A 13,725-nucleotide genomic window follows, 5' to 3' on the forward strand; every position below is an offset into this window, starting at 1 on the left:
CACGACCATTGTATGCGCTGTAGTTTTGTTCAGAATTCAGGTAATGCACTTGTAAACAAACATCTGAATCAGACTGTAAAGTTTAGGCTTCATATAAACAGAACTTAGTCTGTTAAACTTAAACTGAAATCAGTTCAGAATTATTTACGAAAATTAGTGCATGTAAACAAACCTACTGAAGCTAATTCTTATACTGATTCCTGCAAACGTGCTAAAGCCAGCCAGAACAGAGCATGTGATTATGTCATTGTTGTGTGTAATATGGCCAAATGCTCCACGGGCGAGTAAGTAAATTATAAGACACAAAGCAAGATGGGATTTTCTTCTGTACCTTTTCTTTATGGTCTGTCGTGAGCGTCTCGACCTTTATGGCCGTCTCCTTCTTTAACTCGGAGCAGTTGTTTTCACTAAAACGGAGAAGAATAACATCAGGACTGAATGACTGAGATGATGCAGAAGAGGCAGCTGATGTTTCCCATCATGCTTCACTCACCCTCTCTTCTTGATGGCCTTCTCCAGCAGCTTCTCCAGCGTGAACTTCTCCTTGTCATGCTGAGCCACCATTTTGTCCACCTGTGTGCAGTGTGATTTCTGCATGGCGTTGTGTTCCTGCGAGCAGAAGACGCATTCATCATCTCATCGCCAGACAAGAGTCCAGCGTTCTAATGATGGTCTGACCGTGTCACTGACCTTAGCGTGACGTTTCTTTAGCGTGTTTAGTTCCTTCTGCTGCTTCTTCATCAGTTTAATGAAGGTCTAGACAAAAGAGATTTGTGGGATTTCTGAGGTTTATTCTTTCAAAAAAGACACTTTACAAAAAGCCAAACTACAGAGTGAAATGCAGAAATCAAAACGAATCAGTCTAACAATAAACAAACTGACTAACAATAATGAATCAGACTTTATAAAGTTGTGATTATTGACATCATAATAACCCCAATGATGCAGCGTTTCATCACCAGCACTGGTGCAAAATAATCCAATACTGTGTACATGAATGTTTTACCTTCATCTGCTTCAAATCTTCAATGTTCACCTGATTCACAATGGCAGAATTATCTGGAAATAGAAGAAACAAACAACTTCAATGAAGTAAATTGTATCGTCAGACCTGCTGAATTATTAATAACTTTCATGAACTAATTTTACATTTCAAAATATACTGTCTCTTTAGCTTTGTGTTATATTGTGATCATGTGTGTGTGTGTGTGTGTGTGCGTGTGTGTGTGTGTGTGTGCGCGTCTCACCGCGTTTGCTCTCGCTGATGTTGTTCTGTGTGGAGTTCAGCTCAGAGCTGCTCTGCGGCGTCACGTTAGTCTTCACCTGATTCACTTTTCCCTTCTTATCACTCTTGCAGTTTTCGTTGGGAACGTCTGCGATGTCACTCTGCACCGCCGAAACAAACACATCAGGACACACACACACACAGAGTCACACACACACACACACACACACACACACAGAGTCACACACACACACACACACTCATGTTGGTTTTTGTGGTTTATGGGGACTCTCCATAGGCGTAATGGTTTTTATTCTGAACAAACTGTGTGTGCTATTGCCCTACACCAACCCTACACCTAAACTTAGCCCTCACAGGAGACTTTGTGCATTTTTAGATTTTCAAAAAAACACCATTTAGTATGTTTTTTAAGCCTTTTGAATTACGGGGACATAGGCAGTGTCCTCATGAACCACCTTCATATTGTAATACCTCTGTCATACCCATGTCATTATACACATTTGTGTCCTCATAAACCACATAAACATGCGCACACACACACACACTCACACACACACACACACTCACACACACAGTCTCACACAGTCTCGCACACACACACACACACACAGTCTCGCACACACACAGTCTCGCACACACACACACGCACTTCAGAGACTTAACACTAAACGCACCGTTTCAATCCCGAGAGCTCGCATCTGGTCGGCACGTTTCTCTGCGATGGTGAGGAACTTCTTTGGATCAGAAAGAGCATCAACGATGGCTGGAAAACATGACAGAAACACAATCACACTGATATCAGCCACCATGAGACCAAATACAACTGAACAAACCCAGCAGAACATGATATCAGCTCCACCGCGTCACATGATCATATTCTCAACTAATTACAAAAAAAGCAAATGACATTTAGTCAGACTCAGAGAGACAAAAAACAAACAAAACATAATTCAATGTAAATATTTAAATCCCCTGCAGAATGATTAATAAATTATAATTCAGCTCTTCATTTTAAACATTCATTTAAATAACAGTAACGACTGAAACTGAACGACTTATGAACACTCAGTTTGACTAATCCTTCATTTCTAATCATTCTAATCATTTCTAATCATCATCGAGACAGATATGTATATTTATGTGTGTATGCAAGCATAGGTATGTTTATCATTTTAGCTTTTAACGTTACATTTATTTTATTATTTTCATTACTGCTTCCCTTTTGCCTATTTTTATTTTTTATTTAATTTTAATTTCTAATATTTCTTTTTTCCTCATCTATATCATAAAAAGTATAAGTCATTAAAAAAATAAACCAAAAGAACTAAAACTGTTTCAGTTTAGCAGAGTCTGTGTGTCTCGCTGGACAAGTGCTTGTGAGCGTCAGCAGCTGCACCCGTGATGTCACTTCCTGTCACTGTTAGCGCAGCTCACAGATGTGTGTGTGTGTGCGTGCTCACCGCCGAAGCCGTCAGGGACGTATGTCTTCAGGACGATGTTGCAGAAGACGGTGGGCAGCGAGAGCGGCTTGTTCCCCTCGTTGCGGAGTGAGATGTGTCTGTAACCGGCCTGCAGTCCGTCCAGCGGCAGGATCCTCTGACCGATCAGCTTGTTGTTGTCGTCGTACACAGCAATGCGCAGCACGGCCAGATCCGGCAGGATCACCTGACCACAGACCAGAGATCACATGACCGCAGCTTCGGGATTGAAGCAGGGCAAACACAGAGGCATGATGGGATACGACAGTAAATCAACACACTGATTCATGAAGCACCAGCGCTGATCACAGATCAGTGTTCAATACGGCTGGCCGATACGACCTAAAATCAAAACCTCGATTAACTGAACACTTTACCTCGATTACGATTAGGGCCCTGCTCGATTAATCGAATGCGATAGTCATGCACATCTCGTCAGTAAAGCCGGTTCTGTGATCAGTAGTAAATCTCCATCAGCTGCTTTCAGATGGAGCAGCATATACTACACAGAGCCGTAGTTCACTGACAAGCTATGCAAAAAAATAAAAATTTGCAGATGATTTAATCGCGCGGTAATTAAATGAAAGAAATCGTTCTGCGATAATGACAGCTGTTTGTGTAGCTTCTCAGTGACTATGGCTCTGTGTAGTAAATACTGCTCCATCTGAAAGCAGGTGAAACTACCACATTTAATAACATGTTTTTACTCCAAACTCACTTCATAACATCAGAGTGTTTGACATAAATCCTTCTGAGATGATGTGGCTTCTTACACAGAATAAGGCACGCAACATATTTCATATTCTAAGCAGTGATAAAGGCATTGCAATATTATATGCTTTATTATAATGAAAATTATAATAATAATTATAATAAGACCTCAGATAAATCCTATATTGTCGTAGTCGTGTGTTTATTATTCACGTTGAATCAATGAAAGCAGTGAAATCTTCTGTGGAGATTTATTACTGATCACAGAACCGTGCTTCACTGACGAGATGCACATGACTATCAGCTTTTGCCTAATCATGATTTCATTGCAATTTATAGTGCAGCCCTAATTATGATTATTGAACGATTATTTTATTAATTTATTTTTTGCCCTCATAGTTCATTAAAGGTTTGTACTGTAAATATAGCTACTCAACTATTAAACGTGGGATATTCATTTTCTAATGAAAGAGTGCATTTCTTATCTTTCATTTTTTGCAAACAAAATAAATGAATATTGCCATGTCAAAAGCAGAAAATAACCAGCATCTAATGCAAGCAAAATGCATTTTAAATATTGTCAAAATAATAACTTGCATCTCCTGTAAACAAATTAAGAGAAAGATCAGGGCACTATCTCAGTGATCTTGTCCTGTCAGTCTGTGTGTTTAAGTATTTACTCTAGGTTCTTACTGGCCATTCACACAGAACACATCTTTGTGTCTAAAACCATGAGACGCAGCGCTCAGGAATGTTTTTTAAGCGCAGCGCAGAATGCTACTCCGCCATGTTGCCGTCAAATACAAAAATGGCCATGCCAACCTGCTACTAAACAAAAGCTCACAACGCTTGCCCCGCCTCTGGGGTCTTCTGATTGGTCCACTGTTGGAACTGACATTGATGAGCGGCGCTGTGTGTAAAGTTTAAATTCTTTTAACACACACTCCACTTGTAACAATGTGATTATTATTTGACTCATGTTGTATCACGGACCCTTTTAAGTGTAACACTGAGCGATGCTGAGTTAAGCTGTTCAGTAAATAGAGTCACGGATACAAAGTAGTTGTCTGAGAGTTATTTATTTATTTGCTCTGGAGAAGAATAAGAGTGAAACATGGTGGCAGCGGTGAACTTTCTATGTGCCGATGGAATTTATTGTTAGTGACTAACCGTGCAGTTTGCCACGGAAAAGATAACGTGCTAGCAAAGACTGGAGCCTACCTTCACGAGCCTCATTGGATAAGATGGACGGCGCACTCGGATTGAAACCTCCGCCGACATTGATGCTAGATTCAAATAATTTGGCAAAGACATGGAAGGAGGAATTTCAGCTCTATCTTGATCTTACACTGATTGAGGCATCGGAAGGAACGAAGGTGAAACTGTTCTACTATCTGGTAGGAGAAACCGGTACAGAGTTGTGTGAAACTTTATTAGGCTCATCAACAGCGGACAGAACTGTACAGCAATTAGTGGACGCTTTTGATCAACACTGCAATCCTAAGCCAAATGAAACTGTTGAAAGGTATCGTTTCTTCGTGAGAAATCAAGGGACTGATGAAGGATTTGACAAATATGTTACTGAACTGAAGATGCTCTCTAGCACGTGTAATTTTGGTGACATAAAAGACTCTCTAATACGTGACAGGATTGTGTGCGGCACGAATAGTCCGAGCCTGAGAGAAAGAATGCTGGTCAATGGACGATGGTCAATGAAACAAATAACAAGTGAATTCACAGATGTTTTCACAGGTGACGGTTGTCTGCCAGGTCACTACAAGATTGAAACTGATCACGAGGTGGAGCCAGTGAAACTGCCTAAGCGGAGAGTACCAGTTGCGATGATGGGACAACTGAAGGAAGAGCTGAAAAATCTCCAAGATCGAGGTATAATCGCGCCCGTAGAACAAAGCACTGACTGGATAAGCAGTCTTGTTGTCGTAAAGAAACCCAATGGCAAGTTGAGAATCTGCATAGATCCCAGACCACTGAACAAAGCCTTAAAAAGGAGTCATTTCCCTCTCCCCACAAACGAGCACATCTTGCCAGAGTTGTCAAAAGCAAGAGTATTTACAGTCTGTGATGTAAAGAATGGTTTCTGGCATGTGCAACTGGACGACCCGTCAAGTTATATCACCACATTTGCGACGCCCTTCGGGAGATACAGGTGGATGAGAATGCTTATGGGAATAAGCCCGGCACCTGAGCTCTTCCAGAGACTGCTGAACCAGGCATTGGAAGGACTGCAGGGCATACACATAATTGCAGACGATGTGTTGATAACAGGGGAAGGAGAAACAGTGGAAATGGCACATAAGGACCATGATCGAAAACTGAGACTGTTTTTGGACAGATGCAGACAGAGAAACATCAAGTTGAATGCAGACAAATTCAGACTCAGACAAAGTGAAGTGCCATACATTGGACATCTACTAACATCGGAAGGATTAAAAGTAGATCCAGAGAAAGTACGGGCCATAAATGAGATGCCATGGCCGATTGACGTGAAGGGAGTACAGAGAATTCTTGGCATGGTGAATTGCCTGTCTAAATTTTGCAGACATCTCTCAGATCACTGTGAAGTACTCAGACAGCTGACGCACAAGGATAGCTTATGGGACTGGTCTGAGGTGCATGAACAGGCTTTCCAGAACATAAAAGACACCATAACCAAGGCACCGGTACTGCGCTATTACAGCTTCAAGGAACAGGTCGTTCTGCAGTGCGACGCTTCAGAGACGGGTGCAGCACTGCTGCAGGGTGGAGAACATGTGGCTTTTGGTAGCAGGGCATTAACACTGACTGAACGGGGTTATGCCCAAATTGAAAAAGAGTGCCTAGCGATAGTGTACGGTATGGAGAAATTTCATCAATACACTTATGGACGTAAAGTGAACGTACAGTCAGACCATAAGCCTCTTGAGAATATTGTGAGGAAACCATTGCTGCATGCACCCAAAAGACTATAATGAGACTTTAATGAGACTCCAAAAATATGACTTTGACATTACGTATGTTCCAGGAAAGGAGATGCTGTTAGCAGATGCACTGAGTCGAGCGTATTTGGAGGACAATGCACAGGAAGGATCGGTTGAGAAAGAGATAGAGAGTGTCAACATGATTCAGTACCTCCCAATATCGGAGGAGAGACTAAAAACAATCAGTGGAGAGACAGAAAAAGATGACACTGCAGACACTGATAAAGACAATCAGAGAAGGATGGCCAACAAACAAAAGGAATGTGCCAAATGAGCTAGTTCACTACTACTCATTCCAGGATGAATTAACCGTGCAGGATGGTATTGTGTTCAAAGGCGAAAGAGTTGTGATACCTGATGTACTCAGAAGTGACATGATACACTGAGTTCACTCTGCACACCTTGGCGTTGAAGGATGTTTGAGAAGAGCAAGGGACTGCTTCTACTGGCCAGGTATGAATGCCCAGATAAAGAGATTCATTGAGAAGTGCGACCAGTGTAGAGCACTGGAGATGAAACAACAGAGAGAATCCCTCTGCCCACACAAACTGCCGGACCGACCGTGGATTCAACAATCGTGACTATCTGATCACCGTGGATTACTTTTCAAATTTCTGGGAGATCGATTACTTACCAGACACAAAGTCTTCCACAGTGATTAACAAGCTTAAAGCCCATTTTGCCAGGCAAGGCATACCAGACATCGTGTTCTCAGATAATGGGCCACAATATACGTCAAAAGAATTCCAACAGTTCAGCAGACTCAGTTTCAGCATAAAACATCATCTCCGGTCCATCCACAAAGTAATGGGAAAGCGGAGTCGGCTGTCAAGACAGCAAAACGACTGATGCAGAAAGCCAAGATTTCAGGTCAAGATCCATACCTGGCAATCTTAGATCACAGAAACACTCCATCACAGGGTCTGAATGCAAGCCCAGCTCAGAGACTGTTAAGCCGAGGGACACGCACACTCCTCCCAACTCACAGCAATCTGTTGAAACCAAAGGTAGTAGACACGAGACAAGGACTGAGGCTTAATCAAAGACAATAGGAAACGTACTACAACAGACATGCAAAAGACATGAACATCTTGAAACCAGGGGACCAAGTGAGAGTGCAACCAGCAATGTCACAATAGATTTGTTTTGGTAACACATTATTTTAAGTTGCCCTTGTTACACGTTACATTAACTTACAAAACCATAACAATCTGAAACTCATAATAACTGAACATAATCATCTGAAGCTGAATAAATATAAATATCTTTCCATTGATGTATGGTTTGTTATGATCGGACAATATTTGTCTGAGATACAACTATTTGAAAATCTGGAATCTGAGGGAGCAAAAAAATCTAAATATTGAGAAAATCTCCTTTAAAGTTGTTCAAATGAAGTTCTTAGCAATGCATATTACTAATCAAAAATGAAGTTTTGATATATTTACAGTAGGAAATTTACTAAATATCTTCATGGAACATGATCTTTACTTAATATTCTAATTATTTTTGTCATAAAAGAAAAATGGATAATTTTGACCCATACAATGTATTGTTGGCTATTGCCAAATTTGTACCCAGAAATTAGTTAAACCCAGGGGCGTAGTTTGTGTGTGTGGGGGGGGGGGGGGGGGGTGGGTGGACTAGCAAGTTCACCCCCCCCCCCCATAACCAAAACTAGCAAGTTCACCCCCCCCCCCCCCCATAACCAAAACTAGCCAAGTTCAACCCCCCCCCCCCCAATATTTATACCACGGTTAATGGAAACTTAGAATCAGGCTATTTATTAATTGTTTGAATCGCGCCTTCGAACATGACTGAAGCAGTTCTGTTAATTGTGCACGAGCGGCGCGTGGATCACTATACTCTGTGCACGTGCACCAGCGCGCTCGAGAAGTGAGAGAAGATTTGCGCGAGACATTCCTATCGTGAAGCTGATGGTAAAATATGCGATCTATTTCAGTTCTATTGAGAAACTGCCACTTTAAAATGCTATGGATAAAATCAAACATTATCTAAAAAAGGCACAAACTGAAAAGAATGATGAAAAGAGGAGAAAACAATCTTGCACCAGCACTAACATAATATTAAAATATTTTTAAACGAGCCTACTCATGACCACCTTTACTATAATTTATCACGTTTTACTGTAGGCTTATTTATTGTGGAAAATTTGGTCTAACTTGTAGAATTTATAATAGATAATCTGTTAAGGGAATATATTTTTCCTTTAGATTTATATTACAACTGTGGCTTGTTGTAGCTATTGTTTCTAAAGGTTGTTGTTTCTCATAACAAATGCAATACAGATTAATAAAAAAGTCATTATTGGCCTGGAAATTATTAAAAGGCTAGCCTTATTATAACAGATGCTACAGTTAAGAACTATGGTAGTTTTTCATAAGAGCAAGCACAAGTCAGGATGGAGAGCCAATGGGTTCTAATGATGAGTGATGGAGAAACCCTTCAGATATTCCAGTGATGGCACAGATTACATCATTAAGAGCTTGATGAACTGTTAAGGAGTAAGAAATAAACAATATCAATAAAAGAAAACGTTAAGTAAGATTGACTTCCCATGGCGTGTTGAATTTGAACATTCTGTCAAACTATAGCCCAAGTGTCTAATAATATAAAATAAACAATATCCTATGTAAACAGGTCATTGTTACTATTACTTTATTGCAGTTATGCAATCAACCGACTTTGCATGTGAGGTGGATAACACAAAAGACCATTTTACAAAAATAAATATTTAAGCAAACAAATAAATAAACCTTAAGAGGGAGCATGACCCGGGGTCCACTTCAACCCCCCCAATGTTCAAACCAAAACTACGCCCTTGATTAAACCTGACGAAATCTCCTTTTGTGGACATCTAAAAATTAAGCATTTTTTTTTTGTTGTTTTTGTTTTTTTTACAAACGCAGAGAGCTTTTTGTCAGTGTGTGGGTGTTATATAGAAGTTGATATTACTTTAACCTGAGTGCCGTGTTTGTAGATCATTGTGTCACACACAACACACGAGTGTGTGTGTGTGTGTGTGTGTGTGTGTGTGAGTGAGAGTCTGTGTGACGTGTGTGTGAGAGTGTGTGTGAGTGTGAGTCTGTGTGACGTGTGTGTGTGTGTGAGAGAGTCTATGTGACGTGTGTGTGTGTGGGTGTGTGAGAGTCTGTGTGTGTGTGTGTGTATGTGAGAGAGTCTGTGTGACGAGTGTGAGAGTCTGTGTGTGTGTGTGTGTGTGTGTGTGAGTGAGAGTCTGTGTGTGAGTGAGAGAGAGTGTGTGTGCGAGAGAGGGAGAGCGAGAGTGTGTGTGTGTGTGTGTGGTAGCACTGCGGCACTGCTGATTTATGGTCTGTGTCTGTGGTGTCAGTGTCACAGTCGAGAGAAGACAACCATCCTGCTGCATCAGCACAAAGACCCGCGCGCGTGTGCGTGTGTGTGTGTGTGTGTGTGTGTGTGTGTGCGTGTGTGTGTGTGTGTGTGTGTGTAAGTATGAGTGTCTCTCTGTGTCTCCTCACAGCGGCTGTAATTGTGTAGTGCCTCCCATCATTGTACACCAATGGGAGAAAATGAACATGATGAGGAGTACATCTCACACACACACACACAGACTCTCTCACACACACACACACACACACACACACACACGCAGCACGTGCACACACACACGCACTATAAGACACACACAACCTCAAATTCTCAAACTTCCAGCAGCTCGAACTCTCTTTCATCAACAAAATGAACAAACTGTCCAAAACTGCTTCATCAGCAATTGCAGCTCAGATGATCTGGAGAGCGACCTTCGCAAACATTCCTCTGACGCTCAAGCGCTCATGCAAAGCTCATAATGCTCAAATGTTTATCTAACACACATAATGTTCATCAAGCGCTCATCAAATGTTCAGTCTCACAAACAAAAATACTTTTCATTTTAGAATCATTTTCCCTGCATGTTTGTTTCTCTGCATGTATTTCTAGCTGATTAAACTGAGCGATTGTCCAAAAAAAAAGAGAATTAACTAAAATGAAACAGCCATTGAAAATAACAAAAACAAGAGGCAATGATGACCAGTGCAGTGTTCTGAAGCAGAATCAGGCGAGTGAAGGAGAGGTGAATGCTGAAGATGTCAGACCTTCCTGAAGACGAAGGGCTCCTCGTTGTAGTACGGGTTCAGGCCGTTGTTCATCACCATACGCGTGCGGAACTCTTTCCGGATGGTGTCGGTGGGAAGGCCGTACATGTCCACCTCCACATACGTGCCGATCTTCTTATCCGATAAGAACTGACCCGAGAACACCTGAGGAAGCACACGGACACGAGGCGTGGGTCAGAGCGCTGCGAAACTGATCCAGGAACAGATGAGACTCCATCATTCTATTAAAGACTCATATCAGTGATTCAGAGTCATGTCACACACTTCTGCCATCATTTATAACTCTGATCCTCTCAGACTGTTATGTCAAGTCAAATCTGAAAACCTAATTCTCAGGCACACATCCGAGTGTTCAAAAGAACTTAAGAGGTTCAGAGGCAGATTTAGATAATGGTCAGTTGTGTTTTAAGCGAGTGTACAGAATTCTCAGGAAGCACCAGTGAAGATACAATCATTGTCTTAACGAGAGAAACAGCCAGTTATCATCAACACTATGAGTTCATTACTGTCCAAATCTGATTAGTCAAGTCAAGTCACCTTTATTTATATAGCACTTTTAACAATATAGATTGTGAGCAGCTTAACAGTATTAAACAGGAGAATAGTGTGTAATAATGCAGAAGGACAAAAGTAAACAATATTCAGTTAAAGTCAGTTCATCATTGATTCAGTTCTAATAGTATCTGTGCAATCAAGTCCACAATATCACTGGATTAGCAATTATCTGAGTGATTATTTTGGAAATAAAGAGTATGGCTTTAATTTCCATTTATAATGTCTCTGATTTCAGGCTGAATTACTATATTGTGATGTTATTCCTTAATGTAGTTATAAATGACATATCATGATATTTTGGTTCTAAATGACTTATATTGTGGTAAGGATTCGATATCGCCACCCTTTAATCAGTTTAAGTCAAGTCACCTTTATTTCTATAGCGCTTTACCCAATACTGATTAAACAGAGCTGCTAGAGAACGCAGCCAGAGGCGACTGAGGAGCAGAACGAAAAACTCCATTTTGGTGGAGAAATAAAAGACATCTGTATGTAAATGAGCTCTGATTGATGAACGTGAGTGTTTACTGCAGCCACAGTGTTAGCTTTGATGAAAAGTGAGGGACCAGATTAAGAGTGTGAGTGTGAGAGTGTGTGTCACCTGTACGCTGCAGGTCGCTGCTATCACTCCATCTACTGGCGTCTCAGAGAAGGGGTCAAACATTCTGTCGGCGCGGCGCATAAAGTCTGGTTTCAGGAGATACCTGCAGGAGAGAGTCAGGAGTCACTGCAGCATCTCCAGAAGGAGGGGGGGGGAGTGGTGTGTGGCCAAGTGTGGTGACCCATACTCGGAATTTGTGTTCTGCATTTAACCCATCCAAGTGTACACTCAGTAGTGAACATACACCCAGAGCAGTGGGCAGCTAATGCTGCAGCGCCCGGGGAGCAGTTGGGGGTTCGGTGTCTTGCTCAAGGGTCTCACCTCAGTCGTGGTATTGAGGGTGGAGAGAGCGCTGGTTATTCACTCCCCCACCTACAATCCCTGCCGGACCTGAGACTCGAACCCACAACCTTCTGGTTACAAGTCGAACTCTCTATCCATTAGGCCAGGACTGCCCCATACACAGAGAAATGCTCCTCAGCATCCGTCCGCTCAGACAAGCTTCCTGACTCCACGCCTCCAGGCCAGATATTAATTATTTTTCTGATTAATTGTTCAAGAGAAGATTAATGATCCAAGCTTTCCATTACACACACACTCTCACACACACACACACACACACACACACACACAGAGGGGCTGCTGGGTAATAACGGGACATTAAGGGGCTGTGATATTGATGCTCGTGGGCCGGTAATCCCAGACGAGCGTTTGGCCTCCGGCTGGACTCGTACATGAGAATCTGTGCGGGAGGGCCGATGTTTAGCGCGCGCTTGTTTGCGCTAATGTTAGCGAGCGAACGCACCGCCGCCGGCTGCAGCTAATGCGATGTGACACTGTCATTGATGAGCTGCAGCGGGAAACGGCCGACACTCACCCGCATGCGCCGTTGTACTCGAACTTCCCCTGATTCAGCTGCATGCCCAGATCTGAAACACAGAATACATGCTGCTTTACACAAGAGCAAGAAGATTCTTAACGCCGCTTAATATCTTAATATACTTTAAAATAGAATTTATGTCTGTGATGCAGCGCTGAATTTCCAGCATCCTTCCTACAGTCTTCAGTGTCACATGATCCTTCAGAAATCATAATAATATGCTGATTTATTATCAATGTTGAAACTGTTGTGCTGCTTCATATTGTTTTGGAACCTGTGAGACTGTTTTCAGGATTCTTTGATGAATATTAAGTATATTAAGATAGAAAACCGTTATTTTAAATTGCAATAATTTCACAATATTACAGTTTTTTCTGTATTTTTTATCAAATAAATTCAGCCTTGATGAGCAGAAGAAGCTTCTTTAAAAAACAATAAAAGTCCTACTGATCCCAAACTTTTGAGCAGCAGTGTATATATATATATATTATTCCCACAAATTAAGAATTCATTCCCATGACTATTTAATTCACTCCATCGTTTTAGTTCAATTGTGGCCTTGAATTAAAAATTTGCCCATTTTAGTAAAATTAGCAAAATAGCATAAATTGTACAAATTAGCACAATGTGGCCAAAATTGACCAAAATAAGCACATTAATAAGTCATGGCAACAAATTCTTAATTTGTAATCACAATTAAACTAAATAGCGGGAATGAATGAATAATAATAAAAAAATCTTAAATGTCACAATAAATATATTTTTGTCCACAAGTCATTTGTGGGGCTCCTAGATTCTGATCCAAGACCTGACATTTTTATTCATTTCCTGTATTTTATGAATTATCATTGAATGATTATCTTAGCAGGTTTGATTTCAGTCCATATACTGTCTATATGCACATTATGAAAGCATTATAATGCATTATAAACAAAAACACGTCATTATAAAACATAAAACCCCAATGTCATTTCTACAACTATTGTGATGAGTTCTATAACGCTGTAAATTATGATTAGAAACTCAATCCTAAGGAATGTGATGGGAGAGAGAGATGCAGGCGGTTGCCAGGGTGTTGCTATGGACGGTGCTTTCTCCAGGAGTCTCGGCACGCTCTGG

The 13,725-nt window shown here is 41.2% G+C and overlaps 1 protein-coding gene across 2 annotated transcripts in view; it reads right to left on the reverse strand.

Annotated features, from left to right (window-relative positions):
• Window positions 1-13,725, reverse strand: part of LOC306879857 (1-phosphatidylinositol 4,5-bisphosphate phosphodiesterase beta-4-like) — a 109,091-nt gene that overhangs the window by 26,115 nt on the left and 69,251 nt on the right. For both annotated transcript variants that reach the window (XM_079433075.1, XM_079433076.1), the window contains exons 24-33: window positions 12,604-12,655; window positions 11,727-11,829; window positions 10,550-10,714; window positions 2,707-2,911; window positions 1,921-2,009; window positions 1,248-1,386; window positions 1,007-1,059; window positions 691-756; window positions 494-609; window positions 332-407 (exon numbers count right to left, since the gene is read on the reverse strand). In XM_079433075.1, coding sequence (XP_079289201.1) covers window positions 332-407; window positions 494-609; window positions 691-756; window positions 1,007-1,059; window positions 1,248-1,386; window positions 1,921-2,009; window positions 2,707-2,911; window positions 10,550-10,714; window positions 11,727-11,829; window positions 12,604-12,655 — 1,064 coding nt within the window. The remainder of the gene's footprint in view (window positions 1-331; window positions 408-493; window positions 610-690; window positions 757-1,006; window positions 1,060-1,247; window positions 1,387-1,920; window positions 2,010-2,706; window positions 2,912-10,549; window positions 10,715-11,726; window positions 11,830-12,603; window positions 12,656-13,725) is intronic.

This window comes from Barbus barbus (genome assembly GCF_936440315.1).
Source record: "Barbus barbus genome assembly, chromosome: 14".
In the NCBI taxonomy this organism is placed as follows: domain Eukaryota; kingdom Metazoa; phylum Chordata; class Actinopteri; order Cypriniformes; family Cyprinidae; genus Barbus; species Barbus barbus.